Source organism: Muscardinus avellanarius (assembly GCF_963383645.1).
Source record: "Muscardinus avellanarius genome assembly, chromosome: 10".
NCBI lineage: Eukaryota > Metazoa > Chordata > Mammalia > Rodentia > Gliridae > Muscardinus > Muscardinus avellanarius.
In genome coordinates this window covers 55,237,827-55,262,929 of record NC_137796.1, presented here as the reverse complement: position 1 = coordinate 55,262,929, position 25,103 = coordinate 55,237,827, and the positions used below count along the sequence as shown (strand labels likewise).

Sequence of the window (25,103 nt, the reverse complement as noted above, 5' to 3'; positions counted from 1 at the left end):
TCCCCCGAGAGCAATGGTACCCTTATAACAATGCGTGGTGCCGTCTGGGCAGGGAACAGGGTTGGGGTTTGTTGAGCAGGAGCCAAAGATCTCCGCACAGACAGGACAGCGCAGGTCTCCTGAGGCAGGGGCAACTGGGGAGCAGAGACAGGCTGGGGCGCCCGGCTCTGCTCTCGGCAGCGGCCCCCCACTTTAGCTCCTCGAGCCTCTGTATAACTCCACGTCCCTGGCTCCCATACCTGGCTTGGGGAGGGAAGAGAGCAGGACGCTGCTGTTATTGGCGCTGTTGCACAGGTCAGAGGAGCAGAAGCGGGCGTAGGAGGCGACCAGAATTCCGGGTGGCCCCGAGTGGATGGAGACAGTTTGAGAATCCTGGGCCACAGCCCTGCTGCAGCCTTTGTTCCCCACTAGGATGGACTGTTGTCCTGGGGAGGTAAGAGAGTGAATGCTGGGCTGGGTAGGGAAGGCTCTGCAGGCAGAGAGGCTCAGAAGCAGATTCCCTGGCTTCTCTCTGAATGCAGTCCAGCCTGCAAAGACTGAGGCCAGAGCCAGGTCCTCTTCCGTTCTGCCACCTTCCAGATCTTGTTCAAATGTCACTGTCTGCAAGGGCCTCCGCCGAGCTCCTTGGGCACCACCTTCCTTGTCTCCTCTTGCTCTCTGGATTTCTGTCCAGGGCTCTTTCCTTCACACCCACAATCTGTTCCTTTTTTTGTTTGTTTGTTTATGTTTCTCTCCATGTCCCCATTAGCACGTAATGCTGCAAGTGACACAGGCACGATGGCTCCACCGCACCTAAAACTGTGCTCAATAAGCATTTTTCAGCCAGGCCTGGTGGCGCATACCTATAATCCCAGTACATGGGAGGCTGAGACAGTAGGATTGCAGGTTCAAGGACAGCCTCAGGAGGTTGTGAGACTCTCATCAACCTAGCAAGACCATGTTTCAAAAAAAAAAAATATTGCCGGGCGTGGTGGCACACGCTTGTAATCCCCACGCTTGGGAGGCTGAGGCAGGAGGATCGCACAGGTTTGAAGCCAGCCTCAGCTGCTTAGTGAGGCTCTCAGCAACTTGGTGAGACCCTGTTTCCAAATAAAATATAAAAATAGGTCTGGGAGTATAACCCAGAGGTAGAAAGCCCCTGGGTTCCACTCCCAGTACCACCAAAAAACTAACTAACTAAATAAATAAATAAATAAATAAAATTTAATAGGGCTGAGGGTGTAGCTTGGAGATAGAATGCCCCTGGGTTCAAGCCTCAGTACCACACAGAAACAAGGCATAGAGGGATTGAGATCTCAGACTGGAGGGGAATTGGGCAGGAGATGCAGGGACAGAATCCAGATGCTACTTGGTGTAGCTAGCGCAGGGACGCCGCTCGTCTGGCTCAGCCCACGCACCTACGTCGATGAGCAGCAGCGTCTCCTGACACACCTCCTCGGCCTCACACAGCTGGCTCCCAGATGAGGTCCATTCGGAGGGCTCCTTGGCCAAGCCACTGTGCTGCTTCAGCATGGTCCCCCGGTGACAGGTCAGAGTGGCTGGGGAGAGGAATTCACTAGGGTGTGTGTGAGCCAGAGAACCCACGTCTGTCCCTCCAGGTTCCAAGCTCTGAATCACATAGACCTGGGAATCCTTCAATGGCAGATTTAGAAGTGACTTGGAAGTCCCAGCTTCCTACCCCCAGCATTGTTCACCCTGCTTCTGCCTGAACACCCACAGAGACCCTCTCATGGCCCTGGGGTATTTTTTTGGGGGTACTGGAGGTTGAACCCAGAGGCATTCTACCTCCAAGCTACACCCTTAGCCCTATTTTATTTATTTATTTATTTATTTATTTATTTATTTATTTATTTATTTATTTAGTGGTGCTGGGGGTGGAACCCAGGGGCTTTTCTACCTCTGGGCTATACTCCCTGACCTATTTTATACTTTATTTGGAAATAGGGTCTCACTAAGTTGCTGAGAGCCTCACTGAGTAGCTGAGGCTGGCTTCGAACCTGCGTGATCCTCCTGTCTCAGCCTCCCAAGCGCTGGGATTTATTTTTTATTTTGAGATAGGGTCTCACTGAGTTGCAGAGGGTCTCACTAAGTTTCTGAGGCTGGCTACAAATCTGTTTCTCCAGTCTTTAGCCTCCCAAGTACTAGGATTACAGGTGTGTGCCTCCACGCCCAGTTTACTGCCCAGTTCTTTATGGAGGAAGACAAGAACTTTCATGTTCCAGCTCTTCAGTTCTTCTTCAAAAAGGGCTGCTTCTGTGGCTCATCTGGGGCAATCCACACTCTCGGGCCAAGTCCTTCCCACCCCCCGGCCTTTGCATGTGCTGTCACCCAGAATGCCCTTCTCTCTTTCACTTATTCCCTGACATCTTTGTGTTCTCCCAACATCTGACATGTCAATAAGTATTTGCTAAGCTCCTGAGCTGAACTTAACCAGGGAAGGCAAAAACCTCCTCCAAGATGTGCCTCCACTGATGGAAGCTAACAGATAGATATATTACAGATACGACATATATTAAGAACACACATATCCCAGCATGGTGGCGCATGCTTGTAATCCCAGTCCTTGGGAGGCTGTTTGCAGCCAGCCTCAGCTTCTTCGTAAGGCCCTCCGCAACTTAGTGAGACCCTATTTCAAAACAAAGAATAAGTCCAGCGTGGTGTGCACGCTTGTAATCCCAGTACTTGGGAGTCTGAGACAGGAGGATTGCGCAGGTTTGAAGCCACCCTCAGCCACTTAGTGAGGTTCTCAATAACTTAGTGAGACCCTGTTTTCGAATAAAATATAAATAGGTTGGGGCTATTGCTCGGAGGTAGAAGGCCCCTGGGTTCCATCCCCAGTACCACATATAAATAAATAAATAAATAAATAAATAAATAAATAAAATAAAATAAACAGGGCTGGGGTATAGCTTGGAGGTAGAATGCCCCTGGGTTCAATCCCTAATACCAAAAAACAAAGAGAACACATAGATATATAAGATATCTAATAGTTAATATAGATTTTGGATATATATCGATGGCTATTTCTACAAATAAAGAATGTTTGTAGCATAATATCTGTGTCATGGCATGGGTTGTTTGTGCACACACGTGTGTGTGCTGGTGCACGTGGGGTGCGTGTGAGGTGTGCGTGGGTGTGGCGTGTGAGGTGTGATGCATGTGGTCTGTGTTTGCTAAGTGTACTCGGCATGGCGTGTGTTCCGTGTATCTGTGTTTGTTTTGTGTATGATGTGAAAGCGGGGACCATCCCAGTGACCCTGCGTAACATTCACTTTCTCAGCTTTTTCTCTGATTGTCGTTCCTACGCAGCAAGGCCACGGGGTGGTCCAGTTATATAGGTGAGATGGACGATGTGGGTGGTCATGGGGAAGTGGAAACCTCAGAATTATCTAAGGTCAGGGGTGTGTGTGGCAGGGGAACTGAAGACAACCAGCCACTCAGCACCTAAGCCAACAGGTGAGCTGGGCAGAGTAGGGGTATTCCTTTAAGCTTTGTACTTGGGAGGCTGAGACAGGAGTTCACAAGTTCAAGGCCAGCCTAGAACACAGCCTGTTTTAAAATAAAAAGAATGGATAATGGTAGAATGCCTCTGGGTTTGACCACAAGTGCAAAGCAAAACAAAACAAAACCTAGCACGTGGCTCTTCACTACTGCATAAAGTCACAGGCAGAGCCACCTACCTTGTCCCTGACCTTCCTGCCCTCACCCCTCCACCTGGACAGGCCACCCTAACTTACTAGGCCCAGCACCAACTGCCTGGCCTGCCTCTCTCTGCTCTCTGTCTCCGTCTGTCTCTGTCTCTGTCTCTGTCTCTCTCTCTCTCTCTCTCTCTCTCTCTCTCTCTCTCTCTCTCTCTGCTCTCTGTCTCCGTCTCTCTCTCTCTCTCTCTCTCTCTCTCTCTCTCTCTCTCTCTCTCTCTCTCTCTCTCTCTCTCTCTCTCTCTCTCTCTCTCTCTCTCTCTCTCTCTGCTCTCTGTCTCCGTCCCTCTCTCTGCTCTCTGTCTCCGTCTCTCTCTCTCTCTCTCTGATGGGCACCTACTGCCATGCCTCTGCCTCACAAACTACCTAGAGCCTACCTCGCTTTGCACAGGCCTGTGTGAGTCATAAACATCAGGGTGACTCTGGGCTGCTGGCTTGGCTGTGATGTCTTGCACGCCCATACCTCCCAAGGATCACCTTGCCCCCCGGCTGCGGTGGGGCCCAGGTGGGACTCACCTGGTTGAGAATCACAGTTCTCACTCACATTCATGGACCCGATTTTCTGGGTCCCATTGAGCAGGTTGCAGCCCGGTTGGGGCATGCACCCCTGCACCCTCAGGTTGGTGCTGATGCCACCTGAGGAAAGGAGAAAAGAGGGAGAGACAGAGGTGCTGGCACAAGAGGCACAGAACCTGCAGAGAGAAGCCCAGTCCTCCCGGAGGCCAGCCCCACCCTACTGGGGTGCCCGCCATGCCTCAGCTTAGCCTGTTCCCCAGAACTCGGATCCCAGTTCCCAGGCCTCCCCCTTCGTGTGTCTGCAGGGACCCTGACGTCCAGGCTTACCTCCCCTGAGCTTGAGGACTCCATCGTAGCAGTGCGTGTGCCCCACTGGGCAGAGCTGGTCTGGCCCGTTCTCTGGACAGCTATACTTAGAAAAGCAGACTGGGCACCTCTGGGTCCCCGGGGCTGGGGATGTGACGGACAGAGTGAGGGGCACTGAGCGGGCCCTGGGCCTGGGTCAGATGCCGTTCCTCCACCCCATGTGAGGCCCCAAGGATCAGCCTGCTCGGTCACCCCAACTTGCCCTCCCCAACCCCCCACGTGCAGGCCCTGATGCTGGGGACGTGTGAGCAGTGTGACAGCAAGGGCCCCAGAGAATGTGGGGACTGAGAGGGACCCTATGCCCAGTGCAGGGAAGGATGCTGTGCCCCAGGGTGGCGGGGGAGGGGCCTTCTGAGGCTGGACAGACACAGGCAGGCTCAGGGAAGGGAGAGGGGACCCTGGAAGGAAGCAAAATATTCCAGAGTATGGAAACATGAAACATTGCCCCAGACTCTATTTATTACACCAGGCAAGGGCAGTGGACAGTTTTAGGGCACCCTTCCTCATGAAGAGGGAATACAAAAGCCCTGGAGGCCTTAGGGAAGCAGACCCAGCAGCAGAGACGGCGGGACTGTCAGGGTGACTGGTGAGGGTCATGGCCAGAGCCAGGTTGGTGGTTACATCAGAAAATGTGCCCAGCTGGCTGCTCAGGGACTGTTGGAAGAAGTGGGCTGGGGGAGCCCTGAGGCCCTCCTGGCTGGTTGTGGTGTGGGAGGGGGAGAGGAGGGGTTGTGGAAGTGATAGAAGAGAGGGACCAGGGAGGGAGACCTGGGAATCTAGGAGGGATGGAGCCAGTGAGCTCCCAAGGGAGTGTCTGCAGATAATCAGCCCCTGTGTGCTGACTTCAACCCCTGGGCCCTGTCCTCCTTCCCCCCACAGCCTCTTCCCTAGCCTCCTCCACGGATCCTGCATCCCTCTGGCACCTGTAAAAAGCTGCGGGGTCCAGAGAGGGGCGGTGGTGGACAGATTGTTGCAGAAGTCCTTATGGCGGCACACTTGAGTGTAGGACAGGACGGAGAGCCCGGGGCCTGCCCTGTGCTCAGTGACTTGGGCCTCTTGATCCTTGGCCCTGGTGCAGCCTTTGCTGAGCACCAAGTTCACTTGGGGTCCTGGAAAGAGAGGGGGCAGGCATGGGTAGGGCCGGGACTCCAGAGTCTTACAGGGAAGCTCTGTGCTGCAACGTGGTTGAGATGCTGTAGGGCAGGGAACTGGGGGCGACATGGGTGAGATTCTGGAGAGCAGGTAACTGGGCACTGGAGGTGTGGCAGCTGCTGAGGCACTGGGGTCGCGGTCTCTGGAGTCCTTGCCCAGCACACTGGGCGTGGGCCTGAATGCAAGGGGCAGTCTTGGGACTTAAGGTCCCCTCTCACCATTCTCTATGAGCATTAACGTGTCTTGGCACCCCATCCCGATCTCACAGCTTTTCTGGTCAGAAGTCCACTGGAGAGGCAGACTTGACACGTTCCACACGGACTGTGTGGTCCCCCACTGGCAGTTCAGCGTCTGCATGCCTGAGATAGAAGAGCCATTACATCTCAGCAGACGCCCCGTTGGCCTCCAGGGAAATCCACTTCCAGGCTGTGGTCCTCACTAACCCGGCAGCAAGAAGGTGACTCCCAGCAGGGCCAGCAGTGGTGCAGGACTCATGACCATTCAGTAGAAAGAAATCTCTACTGGGCTCTTTAACAGATATGCTGTCCTTTTATACCTTATCTTACCCAAGGCAGCCCAGGAAAGGGTGGGAAGGGGAAGCCTTGCTACATAAACCCCGGGCCCCACCCTCTGAGTTCCATCCCTTTAAAGGCTTGGATATCTGGGTGACCCCTCCTCCCTCAGACCCAGCGGTTCATGCCCCAGTTTTTCTCCTTCACCCACAGGTCTAGCCCTAGCCCTTCTCCCTCAGATGCAGGGGTCCAGCCCCAGCCCTCTTCCCTCAGACCCAGGAGTCCAGGCCCAGTCCTCCTCCATCAGACCCAGGGGTTCAGCCCCAGCCCTCTTCCCTCAGACCCAAGGGTCCAGGCCCAGTCCTTCTCCATCAGACCCAGGGGTCCAGCCCCAGTCCTCTTCCCTCAGACCCAAGGGTCCAGGCCCAGTCCTCCTCCATCAGACCCAGGGGTTCAGCCCCAGCCCTCTTCCCTCAGACCCAAGGGTCCAGGCCCAGTCCTCCTCCATCAGACCCAGGGGTCCAGGCCCAGTCCTCCTCCCTCAAACCCAGGGGTCCATGCCTAGCCCTCCTCCCTCAGACCCAGGGGTCTAGGTCTCAGCCTTCCTCCCTCAGACCCAGGGGTCCAGCCCCAGCCCTCTTCCCTCAGACCCAAGGGTCCAGGCCCAGTCCTCCTCCATCAGACCCAGGGGTCCAGGCCCAGTCCTCCTCCCTCAAACCCAGGGGTCCAGGCCCAGCCCTCCTCCCTCAGACCCAGGGGTCTAGGTCTCAGCCTTCCTCCCTCAGACCCAGGGGTCCAGCCCCAGCCCTCTTCCCTCAGATCCAAGGGTCCAGGCCTAGTCCTCCTCCATCAGACCCAGGGGTCCAGGTCCAGTCCTCCTCCCTCAGACCCAGGGGTCCAGCCCCAGCCTTCTTCCCTCAGACCCAAGGGTCCAGGCCCAGTCCTCCTCCATCAGACCCAGGGGTCCAGGCCCAGCCCTCCTCCCTCAGACCCAGGGGTCTAGGTCTCAGCCTTCCTCCCTCAGACCCAGGGGTCCAGCCCCAGCCCTCTTCCCTCAGACCCAAGGGTCCAGGCCTAGTCCTCCTCCATCTGACCCAGGGGTCCAGGCCCAGTCCTCCTCCCTCAGACCCAGGGATCCAGGCCCCAGCCCTCTTCCCTCAGACCTAGGGGTCCAGCCCCAGCCCTTCTCCCTCAGACCCAGGGGTCCAGGCCCAGCCCTCTTCCCTCAGACCCAGGGGTCCAGGCCCAGCCCTCTTCCCTCAGACCCAGGGGTCTAGGTCTCAGTCTTCCTCCCTCAGACCCAGGGGTCCAGGCCCAGCCCTCCTCCCTCAGATCCAGGGGTTCAGGACCCCAGCCTCCTCCCTCAGACTTAGGGGTCCAGGTCTTAGCCCTCCTCTCTCAAACCCAGTGGTCCAGGTCTCAGGCCTCCTCCCTTAGACCCAAGGGTCCAGGCCCAGTCCTCCTCCCTCAGAGCCAGGGGTTCAGGCCCAGCCCTCCTCTCTCAGACCCAGGGGTCCAGGCCCAGCCCTCCTCCCTCAGACTCAGGGGTCCAGGCCCAGCCCTCCTCCCTCAGACCCAGGGGTCCAGGCCTAGCCCTCCTCCCTCAGACTCAGGGGTCTAGGCCCAGCCCTCTTCCCTCAGACCCAGGGGTCTAGCCCAGTCCTCCTCCCTTAGACCCAGGGGCCCAGGCCTAGCCCTCCTCCCTTAGACTTGATGTCCAGGTCCCAGCCCTCCTTCCTCAGACCCAGGGCTCCAGCCCCATCTCTCCTCCCTCAGACCCAGGGCTCCAGGCCTAGCCCTCCTCCCTCAGACCTGATGTCCAGCCCCACATCTGCCTCCACAATTGGAAATGGAATTGTCCTAAGCCCCAGGCTCTCCCTGGTGCAGCCCCTCATCCTCTTTCTTCCTGAGCCCACCTCTGTGGGTCCCCACTTCCACCCTGGATCAGAGTATTCAGGGAAGTAATTTGTTCATTTCATGACACCCTGGCCACGTTCTGGCCCCAGGTAGGGAAGTGGCCTAACCACCTGTGGGAACATCACGCAAGGTGCGCTGTGAGCCTCCCGTTCCCTGCCTGGCCTCTGTACCCGCTGGCTACCGATTGCTCTTTTCTTTTCCCTTCCTTCCTATATTGCTTTCTTGTTGTTTCCTTTTTTGTGACTCTCAGGCTTTCTCTTCTGTTACCTCACAGCCCAACATGGGCCCGAGCCCGAGAGTCCCCACTCCTCTGTAACCTGAGGAGCAGAGGTATGGCTTGGGAAAGGGGTTGGTAGTGGAGTCCGGACGTATATGAAGACTTAGGGCATTCTTTTTTGTTTAATTAGTTTTTTTGTTTTGGTTCTGAAGATCGATCCCAGGGGCATTCTACCTCTGAGCTACACCCCAAGCCCTTTTTGTGTTTTCTTTTGAAACAAGGTCTCACTAAGTTGCTGAGGCTGACCTTGAACCTGCAATCCTCCCGGCTCAGCCTCCCAAATAGTGGGATTATAGGCATGCGCCGCCATGCCTGGCTTTACAACTATTCTCTGACATTGCGAAGTTTCTTTACCACAAATATATGGGAGAGGTGGTATGCTGGAAAGTCAGATTTTCAGAAAATCAGCATCCACAAGTGTTGACCATTTTTGTGGTGTAAGTGTTTCTGCCACACCTGACATTAAGCTATCAAAAGTTTGGCAACTAGTCTACCAGGTTCCTTTGTATTTAGCAATTGGCTTTTGTGAGCCCATGGAAACCATCACACGGCGTAGGACACAGACAGGAAAGAACAAGTGCTCTGTCTTGGTGACCGCAGAGGGTACACACAGATGTGTGTAAAAGGAAGCGGAGAGGCTGAAGAGGGTGGGAATGAGCAGAGGCAAAAGAGAAATGAATATGTCATTTGCAATGACATTTATTTTGGCGCTCTCTATACCGGGGATTGAACCCAGAGGCATTCTACCCCTGAGCTACACCTCCAGTCCCTTTACTTGAATTGCTTTTGGCCGGATTCTCTGACAGCCATGTGTCACATCAAGAGGCCTTTAATGCCCGTATGTTGAATTCTTAGCTATGAACAGGCACCCTTGTGGGGTGAACCGCTGAGGCCACGTGACCATCGTCTTTCCTGCCACAAACCCCTTCTGCTTCCTTTCACGCGTGGTGTCCCCATGACTTCCAGGAGACTCCTCTTTATCAGACAAGTCACACAACACAGTGGTGCAGCTCCTCCCCCTGCTCAGTGCTAGCCAGTGGGCAAAGCCCTCCCACCCAGTGGCTCATCTTCAGGACTGGTTCTGCTAACCCTCTGCAGCAGTGGGAAACAGCCCAAAAAGGAGAAGGAAGAGCTCAGGTCAAGGCCAGGAAATGGGGCCATAGGCAGGAACCCAGGCCTTCAACAGGACCTGCAATCTAGTTCCCTGGCTGCACAACAGGTCGTGGCGAAATCTTGAGTCACCTGAATGATTCCTGTACAGCCTCCTCATCTGCCAAGCACCCAGTGTTCTCCAGCAAATGAAAATTCTTTATTTAGCAAACTGATTTGCTTTCAGGTTACAGGATTTGGTGTTTGTTAGAAAGAGGAGGAATCCAGGGCATTTAATAAAAAGTTATGTTTAACTAATCTATATAGGCTTTAGGATACTGACCACAAGAGTGAAAACAAAATTAATAATAATAATTAGAGCTGGGCATGATGGTGCACACCTGTAGTCCCAGTACTTGGGAGTCTGAGACAGGAGGATTGCCGGTTTGAGGCCAGCCTCGGCCAATTAGGCAATTAGTAGCTTAGTGACACCCTTTTTAAAAATAAAAAGTAAAGTAGGGCTGGGGTCAGAGGTAGAGGTAGAATATCTCTTGGTTAAATTCCCAGTACCATTTAAACAAACAAAAAAAGCAAGCAAGCAAACAAACAAGGCCGTCATTGTCAGGTGCCAATGTCCCTGAGCTCAGTGGTGCTGTGGACTAGATTAACCCCTTGAAAGCCAGTCCAGCATGAAACCACAAAAGCTCTGTGGCCTGGAGCTCCACTTGGGGGAACATTCCCTGAAGTGTAAAGAGGAGACCTGTGAAGTCTGGGCTTGTGTGCAGTGGAGACTGAGGTTCCAGACTGTCCAAGTTTCCTCTGATCTGTGCGATCCACTTCTTCTTTCTAGCCTCCAGTCTCCTTCCAAGTAGAACAAGGCACAGTTGTCAATATCTTCACTTTACAGGAAAAAGAAATAGAAGAAGGTAAAACCCAATGCCAGCAGTGCTGGGTCTGACATCGTAGTGTTAGAAAGAGTGGACTTAGCACGGTGGAGAGAGACATTTTCCTGAGAGTCATGGGCAGATGTCACTCTCCATCAATAGTCTGTTTGCCGGTCAAACATCTTTCAAGATAATTCCATTCAATTTTCTTTTAATAAGATTGATGTAAGTCGGGTGTGGTGGCACATGCTTATAATCTCAGTACTTGGGAGGCTAAGACAGGAGGATCACAGGTTCACGGCCAGCCTCAGCTACTTAGTGAGACCCTTCACAACTTAGTGAGACTCTGTTTCAAAATAAAAAAAATAAAAATAGGGCTGGGGCTGTAGCTCAGAGGTAAGATGCCCCTGGGTTCAATCCTAACACTGCAAAAAAATATTTGATGAAAATATTTGATGTAGGAATAAAACAGAATTGTTAAGCATTATGATAAGTATATACTTAAAAATTTTTTTTTCAGTACCAAGGGCATTCTACCTCTGAGCTATGTCCTCAGCCCTATTGTATTCTTCCTGACTCAGCCTCCCAAGTACTGGGATTACAAGTGAGCAGCACAGTAGGCAGTAGATGTTTACATTTTATTTTATTTTATTTTATTTTATTGAAGTACTAGGGATTGAACCCAGGGGCATTCTACCTCTGAGCCCCAAGTCCTATTTTATTATATATTTTGAAACAGGGTCTCAATAAATTGCAGAGGGCCTCACAAGTTGGAGGTTGTGAACCCGCAATCCTCCTGTCTCAGTCTCCCAAGTGCTGGAATTACAAGTGAGCGCCACCACACCTGGCTATGCTTAAATTTTGAAGTAGCTGCCATCAAAGCACCCATAGTTGATGAGCGACCAGTACTGCCTAATACAATAGAGGCAGAAACCCTTAGTGAGTGCACTGTCTGGAGGCAAAGAGGCACCATCTGGCTAAGAAATAAGTCACTAGCCCATTGCTTTGGTAATGCTGATAAGAGCATCCCAATACAGCCGGGCGTGGTGGCGCACGCTTGTAATCCCCGTGCTTGGGAGGCGGAGACAGGAGGATCACGCAGGTTTGAAGCCAGCCTCTCTGGCTTAAGAGACTCTGTTTCCAAAAAATATATATAAAAAAATAGGTGTCTGGGAATGTAACCCAGAGGTAGAGGGGTTTCCAGGAACCCCAATACCACCAAAAACAAACAAACAAACAAACAAACATCCCAATACAAACTCTATTTATAGGCCCGGGAGGAAGAGGGGGTTAGAGTTCCATTTTGGGGCTCTCCAGCGTGCCCCAGGCAAGCTGCTTTTTTCTTCTCCTCTATTTTCTACTAATTTTGTAATACAGATTTGTTGGAGCTGCAAAAAAACAAAACAAAACAAAACAACAAGAACCAAAAAGCTGCCATTTTCCCCCCTTTTCCTTATGTTTGTTTATGGTACTGGGAATTGAGCCCAAGGTGTTGGGGGTGGGAATGGAACCCAGGGACATTCTACCTCTGAGCTACACTTCCAGCCCTATTTTATTATTATTATTATTATTATTATTATTATTATTATTATTATTATTTATTTACTTTGAAATAGGGTCTCATTGAGTTGCAAAGGGCCTCAATAAGTAGCTGAGGCTGTCTGCGAACTGCAATCCTCCTGTCTCAGCCTCCCGAATGCTGGAATTACAAGTGTGAGCCACCACACCCGCTCTGGTATTAAAAAAAAAAAAAAATATATATATATATATATATATATATATATGTGTGTGTGTGTGTGTGTGTGTGTGGTACTGGGGTTCCTGGAAACCCTTCTACCTCCGGGCTACACTCCCAGACCCATTTTATACTTTTTAAATTTGGGAACAGGGTCTCCTAAGCCAGCGCGGGGCTGGCTTCGAACCTGCGCGATCCTCCTGTCTCCGCCTCCCAAGCGCAGGGATTACAAGCGTGCGCCACCACGTCCGGCTTTAATATATTTTGAAACAGGGTCTCACTAAGTTGCTGAGGCTGGCTTTGAACCTGCAGTTCTCTATCTTAGCCTCCCAAGTATTGAGATTACAGGCATGCACCCCCGTGCCCAGCTCTATTATTAATTTCTAAGCATTCTCACACAGGAGTTGTTTAGAAAAGTATTTTACAATTCCAACAGGAGGATTTTGGTGGAGAGTGCTGTGATTATTTTGTAGTGCCATTCTGTTGTGGTTTAAATGACTTGACCTTTTATAATTTATAAATATTTTCTTTATGGAATATTGTTACGGTCTCTACTCTGGTATTTAATGTACCTGTATTTATTAGCACTTGGTTTTACTTCTTAGAGTCAGTGCTGGGATTAGTCAAGTCTGAGTTCCTTTTACAGGAAGTAAGGTTTTGCTCCATTTTCTTTGTGTAATCGGGTTACATAATTTTAAAAAATCTATTGCAAGTGACTGATTGATTGCAAAAATAAATAACCTGCGGGCTATTCTAGAAGAAGAAAGTATTGAGATGTAGATTTTATTTGTTTACTTGCAGAGACATGAACCAACTCAGTGCTCTCCTCCTCCTGCTCCTCTTCCTGCTCTTCCTCCTCCTGCTCCTCCTCCTCCTGCTCCTCTTCCTGCTCCTCCTCCTCCTCCTGCTCCTCCTCTCTGGTGCTAGGATTGAACCCAGTAGCTAAACATGGGCTCTGCCATTGAGCTACACCCAGGCCCTCATTTGATTTCTCATATAAATGTTGGGCCTAAAGCCAATTTCAAATATCAAAGAATGAATTTTAAGGCTTTTTCAACTCTACCAGTGTGACTTGCAAAGTTAAGCATCAAGGAGAAAGGGATTAGGAAAATGGAGAAGAGAGGACAGGGAGGAGAGAGAAATGAAAAATAGGAGCGAAAGAAAATTAACTAGAGGACAGAGATAAAGGAAGCAGAGAGAAACAGAAAGAACAGCCAAGGTTTGTGGTATCTAGAGATCATCCTGTCTTTTCCAGACATCGACTCTGAATGGACCTCAAAAGCAGACTGACCCTTAGCTCTGATCGCACGCTTCTTTCTCTCTTTGCGTGCTTTTATTGGCACGCTGTGCTTGTAAAATAATGAGGTCAGAGAGATGGAAACATGCGTGATCACCTAATGCTGATCCTGACCGCGCCGAGCCCTGACTCTCGCTGCACTGCAGACTCGAACTTCAAGGAACCTAACATCGCCGTTCCCCACGTGGCCATCACACGAGAGATGGTGCTTCTCGGGGTGGCAGTGGGAAGGGCAGCCTGCACCCCGCCAGTCTTCAACAAGCCTCCCTCCATCGGCTCTGTCCCTGTCTACACATACCCCGAGATACTCATTGAGGTCAGAGATACCTGCATGCCCGTGATAATCGCGGCACTGTTGACAACAGCTGAGGTCTCGAATCAGTCTACATGCCCACCCGCGGAGGAATGGATACAGAAAATACAGCGTCTGTACACAATGCAGTATTATTCAGCCACGAACAAAGATGGAATCCTGTCATTTGCAACAGAATGGGTGGAACATGGAGGAATGAAAGACAAGTATGGAAAGTTCATATTTATGGGGAAGTCTACCTGAGAGTAGAGTGATTAGCGGGGACTGGGAGGGCTGCGGGGATTGGGGAGAGGAGGAGGAGGTGGAGAAAAGATGGATGGGTATGATCAGTGCAGCTCTATGTATGTATGTGGAAAGACCACAGTGACTCCAATCAATGTGTGTGGCTCATACGTGTTAATAGAAACGTGTTCTTCCATCCCTTCCTCGGGCCTCCAACCCTTCTGCAGCCTCTAACCCTCCCAGTGGAACATCTTCGAGTAGCGGGCTCCATTGCTTCGCTTCTGTTTCTTCCCTTTCCCTCCCTTGTCCGCCCTCACTCCTCACTTCTACTTTTCCTATGGTGGCTCTGCCGGAGGTGGAGGTCTCCTGCATCCAGCTTATGGCTGCACCTCCTGGGCTCTCCTTGGGTCCATCATGCAATGTTTCTAATATAAAATGGGGTAATATTTGGATAGAACTATCCAGATCCTTCCATAAATTTTAATCACCTTCAGAGTACTTATAGTAACTGACGGAGCCCAGAGGCTGTGTTATCTCATGCTGATTAGGAATAAACGTTCGTTCTCCATCTTCTCTTCTGCCTACATCATGGCTCCATGGACCCATTTTAAAGATAAAAAAACCCTGAGACTTAAAAGGAGGGAGTCATTTGATGACACTTTTTTTGTTTTTTTTTTCTTTGTTTTTTTATTTTTTATTTTTTTTTTTTTTGGTGGCACTGGGGTTCCTGGAAGCCCTTCTATCTCCAGGCTACACTCTCAGACCTGTTTTTTATACTTTTTTTTATTTGGAAACAGGGTCTCTTAAGTCAGCGCGGCTGGCTTCGAACCTGCGTGATCCTCTTGTCTCCGCCTCCCAAGCGTGGGGATTACAAGCGTGCGCCACCATGCCCGGCTTGATGACACTTTTATAATAATATATTTAGAGAAAATTCCAGTTAAGATACTAACAACTAAGTAACTACCAAAACTTACTCAAGAAATGGTAACTTACACAGCTCTGTATCTATCCCCCAAATGAGACTTGTAGTATAAAAATATCCCTACAAATAAAGCTTCAGGCCCATAAGGCCTAATTGGTGGATTCCAACAAACATTTAAGAAAAAAAGTATAAATTCTGTCACACACACACACAAATACACACACACACACACACACACACACACACACACACACACACTCTCAGGGGCCTGCAGGACCATGGACAGCACTGGGCCAGTCTCAGTAGCACACAGCCAGTGTCCTGCATAATGCCCTGGGCAGTCAGCTCAGAGACCCCTGTGAGATGGGGGTTCATGGTGATGGTGAAGCCTGGGGGACGGGGTCAGCAGGGAGCTGGGTCCTGACCCTCAGGGAGGGAGGAGCACTCTTCCCAACACAGGGCACATCTCTGCAGCAGCTGCACACACAGAGGGTCCCCAGGCCAGGCTCATGGTGCCCCGATGCCTACCCTGCCCCAGGGTGTGGATTCTGACATTGGGACCTCACCTGCATGGGGTCGAGGTTACAGTGACATCTAAGGGGACCTGCAGTTTCACACTCAGAAGGCTGCGCCCACTAAACAAGCAAGCATTTTGTATTAAGTTCCCAGGCCCACAGCACAGGCCACCACCGTCTGAATGAGCCAGGTCCGTCCTCCCCTGTGCTCCTCCCTCCATCCCGCTGACTTGAGAAACAGGGGTGGCTGACGAGGTCCCTGCCTCCCCCTTTGCTCAGCTGCTGCCACTGCCTGGGGATGATGGACAATCAGGACATGGAGAGCGGGTCCCACAGCTGACCAGGAAGGCGGGACTCTGCCTCAGCCGGCCACTCACCCTGTGGGACAGGGGCTGATGGAGGACTGTGGGCCTCAGACACCAGGGGAGGCCACAGCTGGGAGTACAGGGACAGAACCCAGGACCTCAGCGGGAAGCTCGGACGTGGGCAGTTCTGTGCATTTGCAGGGATAAAGCTGGATCCTCAGAGGAGCCGCCCTGCAGGGACTCCGGCTGCAGCACTGGGCGGGCTGTGCACCCCTGCTGCCCATCAACTCACTGCGCCCCCTCCAGGACAGCTGGCCGCTCCCCAAGTCCACCTGCCATGGCCACCTGCATTCCTCCAGGTCCCACTCTGCAGGAAGGTTCCAGCTCCTCCCCTGCCCTGCAAGGGGGCTGTGAGGAAATCCAGGTCCCCAAGACAACCAGCCGTGTGAGGTGGAGTGGGGAGGACTGCACACTCCTGACCAGCAGGTTCAGTCTGGAATGTTCCATGATATTCAATGGCCGGGCCCTGACCTGGTCCTGGGTCACAGTGCGTGTCACCATATTCTCCACATAAGCTCTGTCCCCGGTCCCTGGTGCCGTCCATGAGCTTCACTGGCAAGTCTGAAGTGTCCGAGGCCTGGGGGTGGGCAGTAAATGAGCGCACTGGCCCCAGAGGACAGCGGGGCCACAGGTGCTCAAGGAAGAGCCCGCGCGCCCTCTAGTGGCCGCCTCCTGCCAGGTGAGCAGGCCAGGAGTGGGAGAGGGAGGGAGGCTCAGGTGAGAGGATTCCTTGAGTCCAAATAAAAATAAAAGCAAAAGCTCACCACAATGCTATAGTAATCACAATGGTGTGGGGCTTGCATGAAAATCCACATGGAGACTGGGGAAATGGACCAGAGAGTGCAGAAATAAACTGCAATTTTGGTCAGATGATCTTTGACAAGATGTTAAGATAACTTAGTCAGGGAAGAAATAATCCTTTCAAATGACAATGCTAAGACGCTGTATAGATACATGGAAATGAATAAATTTTTGTAAATTTTCACTACATTAAAAAATAAACTCTTGCACGCGTGTCATCCCCGCGCTTGGGAGGCGGAGACAAGAGGATCGCGCAGGTTCGAAGCCAGCCGTGCTGGCTTAAGAGACCCTGTTTCCAAACTTAAAAAAGTATAAAAAATAGGTCTGGGAGTGTAGCCCGGAGGTAGAAGGGCTTCCAGGAACCCCAGTACCACCAAAAAAAGAAAAAAAGAAAAAAAGAAAAAAAGAAAAAAAGAAAAAAGAAACATTCTACCTGTAAGGTACACATTCCCCCCCCCTTTTTTTGGTGGTACACATTGGAATATTAATTGGCCATAAAAGTTAAAGTTTCTGAGCCAGGTGTGGTGGTGCATGCCTGCAACCCCAGTACTTGCAAGGATGAGACAGGAAGATCACAGGTGTGGTCTGTGGAACTTAAAAAGGGGAAGAGGGACAGGAGGCTGGACCGAGAGGGGAGGGGACAGAGACCCCACCGAGCCCACGTGACCCTGGGAAGTGCTCCTGCCTGGAGGAGGCTCAGCTCAGAGACAAGGAGGACAGCAGAGCTGACTGGCCTGAGCTGCCCTGCTTGGGAGCCGTGTGGAGCTGAGCTCTTCCCCACACAGGGACACAGAGCAGCAGCAGGGACCATGGAGGCCCCCTTGGCCCCTGCCCGCAGAGGACACACTCCCTGGCTGGGGCTCCTGCTGGCAGGTGAGGATGGGAGGGACACTTCCTGGGGTCTGCTGGAGAGGGAGACCCTCACGGGAGGACACGACCCTCACAGGGGACACAGGGCTTCTGTTTGGAGTCTGTGAGACAGAACACCAGAGAGGGACAGAGAGCAGGGCAACAGGAAACTCTCAGTGACCTGAACTCATTAAGGAGGAGAAAGAGCTCAATTTCCTCCTTTTCAAATTAATCATTACTGAACACTATATATATGCTTTGCAATACTGGAGATTGAACTCAAGGCACTCTACCACTGAACCAAACAGCTCTTTTTATGTTGAAACAGGGTCTTGTTAAGTTGCACATACTGACCTTGAACCTGCGATCCTTCTGTCTTAGCCTCCCAAGTACTGGGATTTCAGGTGTGTGTCCCTTTGGGCAAAGCTGGTCACTATGTTTTGAAGTTGATGTTAACAACAGTGTCAGGTGAACTCTCCAAATTGTTGATAAGAGTCCTAGTGGGAACAGAGCAAGAAAAGGTGAGGAAGTGAAGACCCAGGGTCAGAGAAGGCATCACTCTGGATTTCCTGAGTGTAAGTGGGGACCTCACACTCAGGGCAGCGAGGGCTGAGCCGAGCAGACCCCTGGAGAGAGGGCTCCAAACAGAGAAAATGACAGGCTCAGAGGTGCTGAGGGAATGTAGGCTACACTGCCAACCTGACCAAGGAGGAGACATACACACACACACCAGGGCTAAAGATGCTTGCTGAGGACCCTGGGCCCGTCTCTTTCAATCTATCACAAAGTCCCATACTGATGGCTCTCTCCCCTCCCTCCTAGCCTCACTTTTAACCCTCTGGAGCCTACCCACCACTGCCCAGCTCACTGTTGAACTGGTGCCCTCCAACGCTGCTGAAGGGAAGGATGTCCTTCTACTGGTCCACAATCTGCCCAATAGTCTTCAAGGGCTTCGGTGGTTCAAAGGGGACAGGATAGCCAACAGCCAGCAAATTGGAAGATATATTGCAGCCGCTCAAGCCATTATGACAGGGCCTGCGTACAGCCACCGAGAGACCATATACCCCAATGGGTCCCTGCTGTTCCAGAATGTCACCCTGAATGACACGGGATTATACACCCTAGAAATCATAAATGTGAATCTTGAGAGCACAGAAGCATCTGGAAGGCTCCGCGTATACCGTGAGTGATTCTCTGAGGCCTCTGCTCCTGGGTGGGTTAATCCACTTCACACAGGACCCTCAGGCCTGCACCGTGCAGCCTCCCCTCTGCATTCTGTCCCCACGTTGGCTTAGAGCATTCCGTGCAGGACACACAGTGGAGACCAACGTCAATAGATCAGAATCCTTCTGCTTAATCCACCTGCAGTGGGGAGGACGGTCTGAGGGTAACTCAGCCCAGGGACAGCAGTCTCAGGCCAGCCCCCAAGTCCCTCCCCATGAGCGTGGCCCTGAGAAAGAGCCTGCAGGACCCGGTCAGGCTCTGCCCTGAGGGGCTTCCTGGGCTCCTCAGAGAGCGTCTCAGTCCCAAAAAGGCCCGGCTCCAAATCTTTGCCCCAGGTTGACCCCAGAAGACCCTGGGGACTTGTGATAGGGTTGGACTTTGCCTCTGGGTTAGGGCTGATGGGGAGAAGTGATTTATGGGCCATCACTTCTCATAGCTCCTGGAACTGGTCACCAGCCATTGACCACCCCCAAGGGCCACCTCTGGGCAAGGGCATCTGGGCTTCTCCTGAGATTTCATGTAGAGAGCAAAGGTGGACAGGTGCCTCAGGCCATTAGCCCACTGCCCATTTGACTCATGGCTCTGTCTTAGTCCCAGTTTGGGGCTCATTTTCCCCATGAGGAAGCTGGCCTGACCAGTGCTACGTGATGGCCCACCACCGGTTCCACACACGCCTGTGTTCCTTTGATGAGCCCATGGTCACAAGATGGTCTCACCACACAGCACAACACTCCAGCGCTGTCATTTCACTCGGGGTCTTCCCAGTTTGGAAGAATTACATAAAAGTCTGGCTGCAATTCTTGGGGTTAAAAAGAAAGGAAAAAAATAAAATGAAGAAAGAAGCATTTCACATGCCTGGGTTGGGCTTCTTCCCACCTGGCCTAATCATGTATCAACTGGGGACACAGACGTCTTTTAACTTTACTACCATAACAACAGTTCTTCTAATCTAGACAATACGTCTTCAAATTTAGTATTGTTCCTAAATTTCTATACTAGAGACGCCCAGACTTCCCCCCTGAGCACTTCTGTCCCCACAGGACCCACGGGTCTCTCTACTAAGGGAGCCACTGATGTCAAACAGGCTTAGCATCTGCTGTTGACCATGTACAAAGCAGTACTTCAGAGTTTGGTCTAAGACTCGTGCTCTCTAGAGAAATATTCCTTCCAGAAATGGGTCTAAAAAAGAACATTTTTCCCGCTGGGTGTGGTGGCACAAGCTTGTAATTCCAGTACATAGGAAGCTCAGGCAAGGAGGATCACAGGTTGGAGGACAGCCTCCGCAAGTAGTGAGACTCACATCAATCTAGTGAGACCCTTTTTCAAAATAAAATAGGGCAGCCGGGTGTGGTGGCTCACGCTTGTAATCCCCACGTTTGGGAGGCTGAGACAGGAGGATAGCACAGGTTCGAAGCTAGCCTCAGCTATTTAGTGAGGCTCTCAGCAACTTAGTGAGACCCTGTTTCCAAATAAAATATTAAAAAGAGGTCTGGGAGTATAGCCCGGAGGTAGAAAGCCTCTTGGTTCCACCCCTAGTACCACCAATAAATAAATAAATAAATAAATAAATAAATAAACAATAAAAAATAAAATAGGGCTGGAGGTGTAGCTCAGGGGTAAAATGCTCTTGGGTTAGTTGGGTATAGTGCTACATGCTTGTAATTCTAGTATTTGGGAGGCTGAGACAGGAGGATTGCAGGTTCCTGGACAGCCTCAGCTACTTAGTAAGTCTCTCTGCAATTTAGTGCAATTTAATGAGACCCTGTTTCAAAATAAAGAATAAAAAATAGGGATGGGGGTATAGCTTGCAGGTAGAATGCCCCTGGGTTCAATCCCCAGTGCCCCCCCCAAAAACAATTTTCCATAAGAAATTAATGTCTTAAATTTTGCCCAGATCTTTATTTTCTTTCTTCTCTTCTTCCTCCTTCCTTCTCTCTCTTTATTCTTTCTTCCTTTCTTTCTCTTTTGGTACTAGGGATTGAGCCCAGGGGCATTCCACCTCCGAACTACAACCCCAGCCCTAATTTTTCTTCTCTCTTTTGAAACAGGATCTCACTAAGTTGCAGAGACCTCGTTAAGTAGGCGAGGCTGGCCACAAACCCACAATCCTCCCGTCTCAGCCTCCCAGGTACTGGGATTTCAAGCGTGCACCACCATGCCCAGCTTTTCCCCAGATATTTCAAACACACATGACCCATGAAAGCCAGAATTGTATATGTATGTATGTATGTATGTATGTATGTATGTATTTACTTTTGGTGGCACTAGAGATTGAACCCAGGGGTAGACTACCACTGAACAACACCCCAGTTTGTTTGCTTTCTTTCTTTCTTCCTGTCTTTCTTTCTTCCTTTCTTTCTGTGCTGGGAATTGAACCCAGGGCATACCTCTGAGATACCCCCCACCCCTATTTTATGTTGGTTTTTTTTAAAACAGGATCTCACTAAGTTGCTAAGGCTGGCTTTGAACTTACAATTGTTTGGTCTCAGTCTCCCAAGTACTTGGATTACAGTCATGCACCAAGACACTTGGCTTACTTTATTTTGTTTTTGAACAAAGTTTCGCTAAATTGCCATGGCTGGCCTAGAACCTGCAATCCTCCTGTCTCAGTGTACCAGGGACTGAGACATGGGCCACCACACCTGTCACGTGTCTGACTTTTCAAGAAGTTCCTGTTTCCCTCCTTCCATCAGTCAGCTCTATGTTTGAAATCATCCGCTTGTCTTTCAGGAAAGGGCCACATGGTCCTCACCACCCTCTGCAGTGGGACACAGGACAGCAGCATGGTTCTGCTCCAGAGCCTGTCTGTCCCTAGCACTCTTTTCTGTATCTTTCCTCGGACTTGGGTTTGTCTTTTGGGGTCACTGGCTGATGTCAGTCACCCTCAGACACCTGAGCTGAACTTCCCCTGCCCCCCCGGGCCTGGTGTGGGCACTGAGCCCAATGCCAGGCTCGCTCCTGGTCCAGGTGTGTGGCTGCTGCTCACATACCTGGTCCCAATGTTCTTGGCTGATCAATGGGAGGCCCCAGCAAGCCGCACAAGAGCTCTTTCTCCCCAACCTCACTGCTAATCACAGCGGATCCTATGCCTGCCGCGTGCATAGCGCTGTCACTGACCTCAGTAGGACCACAGTCAAGAACATTACAGTCTCTGGTAAGTGGGCCCGAGAGCTTGGGTGCTGAGCTCTGGGTGGAGTCTTTGGCTGTCTGGGGATGGCGTGGAAGAGGTCACTCCCCAGCCTGTGTCCACAGACACAAGTGGACCCCGTCCTCCCCTGAGCTGCCCACTCCATCCTGACAGTCTCTCCTCCCCTTGCACTGCTGATTCTCATGGCTGATGTGGTCAACAGCATGGGATAGAGGGATGGGTTATCCCAACCCCACAAAGCCCCCACAGGGTCCCAAAGTCAAGAATATTCTGTCTTTCATTGACTATTCTCTTTCAGACAACCCTTTGCTTCTTTTTTAAAATTTTTATTTGTGCATTGTAGTCATACATCTTAATGGAGTACAAGATGGTAGAGGCATACAGGCACAGATCACTCATTTAGCTCTTTCTTGATTCCTGCCCCATTTCTTTTCCCTCTCTCCTTCTCATGTTTGGCTTCCTGATTGACTTTGATTCCTTTGTTTCTTTTTACCTCCTCCAGTGGCTACAGGGAAGCCAGGCTAGGCTTTGACTCACGCACTCTCCTTCCCTACAGGAGAGCTGTAAGCCCCTCTAGCTGCAGGTTGGATGGGGACAAGCAGCTCAACTCTGCTTTTGGTCTCCTGGTGACGGTCTCTGCTTCAACTCCATTTGGGTGGCCTGGGGGTGGAAAAGGGGTCTGAGGTTCTGTCCTGAATCTGGCTAAGTCATGCCACTAACGGACATCAGAGCCTCTCCAGGGTCAGGTGCAGGAAAATGGGAAAGGAAGCCTTGGGGCAGCGGCCTCTGAGCTGGGTCCTGGCTCTGAAGTCGCCAGCTGTGAAGGGCTGTGCACATGAGCAGGTGTGATGCACACGGAGAACAGGAGTGACGCGCACCTGGGAGACTGGAGCTCCACCTGGGGAGTCCCTGTGGGAGGGGAGGGCGGTGCCAGAGCGTATGTTGTGGAGAAGGTAGGAGGACCAGCCTCCTGTCAACACTGTGACCCCTCTCCCTGGAGGTGTCCTTCACTGTGACATCCTCCCCATAGACAAGGAGGTCCAGGTCCTCTTCAGTTGAGGCATTCTATAGATTACAACCTCACCAGGTCTAAAGGTCGTGATGGCTGGGTTGGGCCTCCTCATCCTCTAATAATTATTGAAGAAAAAAATGCACACTTTCACGACTTCCTGTAAATATGCCCTGGCTCCAGGGATGAACAGGACTGACACCCTCCTTCCCAACATGCACGGAAGCATATACCAGAAAAGGGGGCCTAATCTTCCCAAAGTCATTGCTATGGTGTAAATACACCCAGAAAACCTGTCTGGAATCTGAATCCCAACGCAGCATGGGCTCCGGGGGGCCCAGTGGAAGGGGAGCAGGTCCTGAGGGCTTTGCCCCTGACGGGAGCAGCACTGCGGTCAGGCGTGGGCCGTCAGGGTTCCTGTGGAGACTGAGTTCAGCCCCTTCCTCCCTCTCTCTCTACACTGTCTCCACATGATGTTTCTGCCACGTCATGGGGCAGCAGGAAGGCCCTCCCCAGAGGTGGCCTGGATTTGGACTTTCCAGGTTCTAGAACCATGAGCAATAAAACCATCCTTCCTAAATTATCCAGTCCTAGGTGTTCTGCACAAGATGGACTAGGATCACAGAAGTTCTGGAGAAAAGATGTGAGAGTTCATGGGGGGAAATTGCACCTGCAAATGAGGGTGAGGTCCACATAGGCTGAGGAGAGGTTCTTGATATGGAGCCCACAGGGAGGTCCAGGGGCTAGTTGGGGGTCCCCATACGTGATCTGAGTGGGAGAGAGCTGCTATACACCTCTCCATTTAACTTGCCACCTGGACAGGGCCACGTGGCTTCTGCAGAGGGTGCTCTGGGTCACATGGCACAGCTCAGCATGAGCCCTGAGAGCTGCTGAGATCTCTCAGCAAGTCATGGCCCAGGACCCAGGTCCATTCAGTCCTCTCCTCTCTCTGTCCACAGAGCTGGTGACACGTCCTTCCATCCACACCAGCCACACCACAGTCACTGAACATGATTCTGTGGTCCTGACCTGCCTCTCAAATGACACTGGAATCTCCATTGTGTGGACCTTCAAGGACCAGAGTCTGCAGTTCACGGACAGGATGAAGCTGTCCCAGGACAACAGCACCCTCACCATAGACCCCGTCAGCAGGGACGATGCCGGGGAGTATCAGTGTGAGGTCTCTAACCCCATCAGTTCCAGCAGGAGTGACGTCCTCATGCTGGCTGTGACCCGTGAGTGACCTCAGCCCCCCCTTCCCTCGTGTATTTCCCTGTCGGGAAGTGTAAATGATCCCAGCATGGAGGGTGGGTAGCTGCTCAGAGCCTGCAGAGACTGTGGTCAAGAGCCCAGAGATTAGGTGATGTTATCATCTTGGCTCTGATCTGTACCAGATGTTGGACTTGGGCTGGACACTCGGGCTCTAGGGCCTGTCCTCTGCGCCTGTCCTAGGTGGAAAGGAGAGACAGAGGAAGAGGCTTTAAAGGCACATGAACAGGAGCAGACACAGGCTACATGTGGGAGAATGCAGACGCAGAGCAAGTCCAGGGTTCTACACAGAACTTGAAGTCATAGCTGGCAGTGGCAGAGTCAGGAGGACGTGGTGTTGGCACCATCAGGACCCACACTAGGACCTTGGTGCCAAGTCCTCCACACTGACTGGGCCCCCTGCACCCTGCAAAGCCCCTCCTGGTTCCTCCAGAACAGACATGGGCCTTCATCCCCTTTCTCCTCTCCTTGAGCAGATAAAAGTGATCCAGGCCTCTCTGCGTGGACCATCGCTGGCTTCATGATTGGAGTTCTTGTTGGGATGGCTATAGTTGCCACCATGGGATATGTCCTGCTCTACAACAGGACTAGAAGGTACTAAGGCTTCTCCCCTCCTGATCCCATCCACAGGCTGACCCTGGAAGAAGGAAGAACCCCCCACTCTAGGATCTGGGGCCTGACTCTCAGGTCTCCTAACAACCCGTGGAAATTTCCCTCCACTTCACTGGTTTCTCCCTCACCAGCCTCCTCCTCTATACATGGGGCGCAGCAGGACGCCCCAGAGCACTGCCCTAGATCCTCCCACAGCCGACCTGCAGCGCGGCCTGGGAAGTAGTCAGCACTCAGTAGACCGCACCTGCTACTGCTTAGTTCCTCCCACCACCCAGGGAGGGCTTACAGCGCAGGACCTGAGAATGGCCCTGTCCAGGTCACACAGGGAGAGCAGAGGAGCGTGGGCAGGCCAGGCGAGGACATCGGCCCCCTCAGCTACTGTGTCACCAGGCCCTGGGGGAGTGATGGGAG

General features: G+C 51.8%; 1 protein-coding gene across 1 annotated transcript; it reads right to left on the bottom strand.

Annotated features, from left to right (window-relative positions):
• Positions 1-30: 30 nt before the first annotated feature.
• LOC308268485 (CD177 antigen-like) lies at positions 31-6,227 on the bottom strand (the record flags this gene model as incomplete). The annotated part of the gene is made up of 8 exons (XM_080703609.1): positions 31-134; positions 240-425; positions 1,398-1,538; positions 4,215-4,334; positions 4,542-4,664; positions 5,504-5,689; positions 5,951-6,091; positions 6,176-6,227. Coding segments are annotated over 8 exons (1,053 nt in total), but the record flags the coding sequence as incomplete, so codon positions are not given.
• Between the last annotated feature and the right edge of the window lie 18,876 nt (positions 6,228-25,103).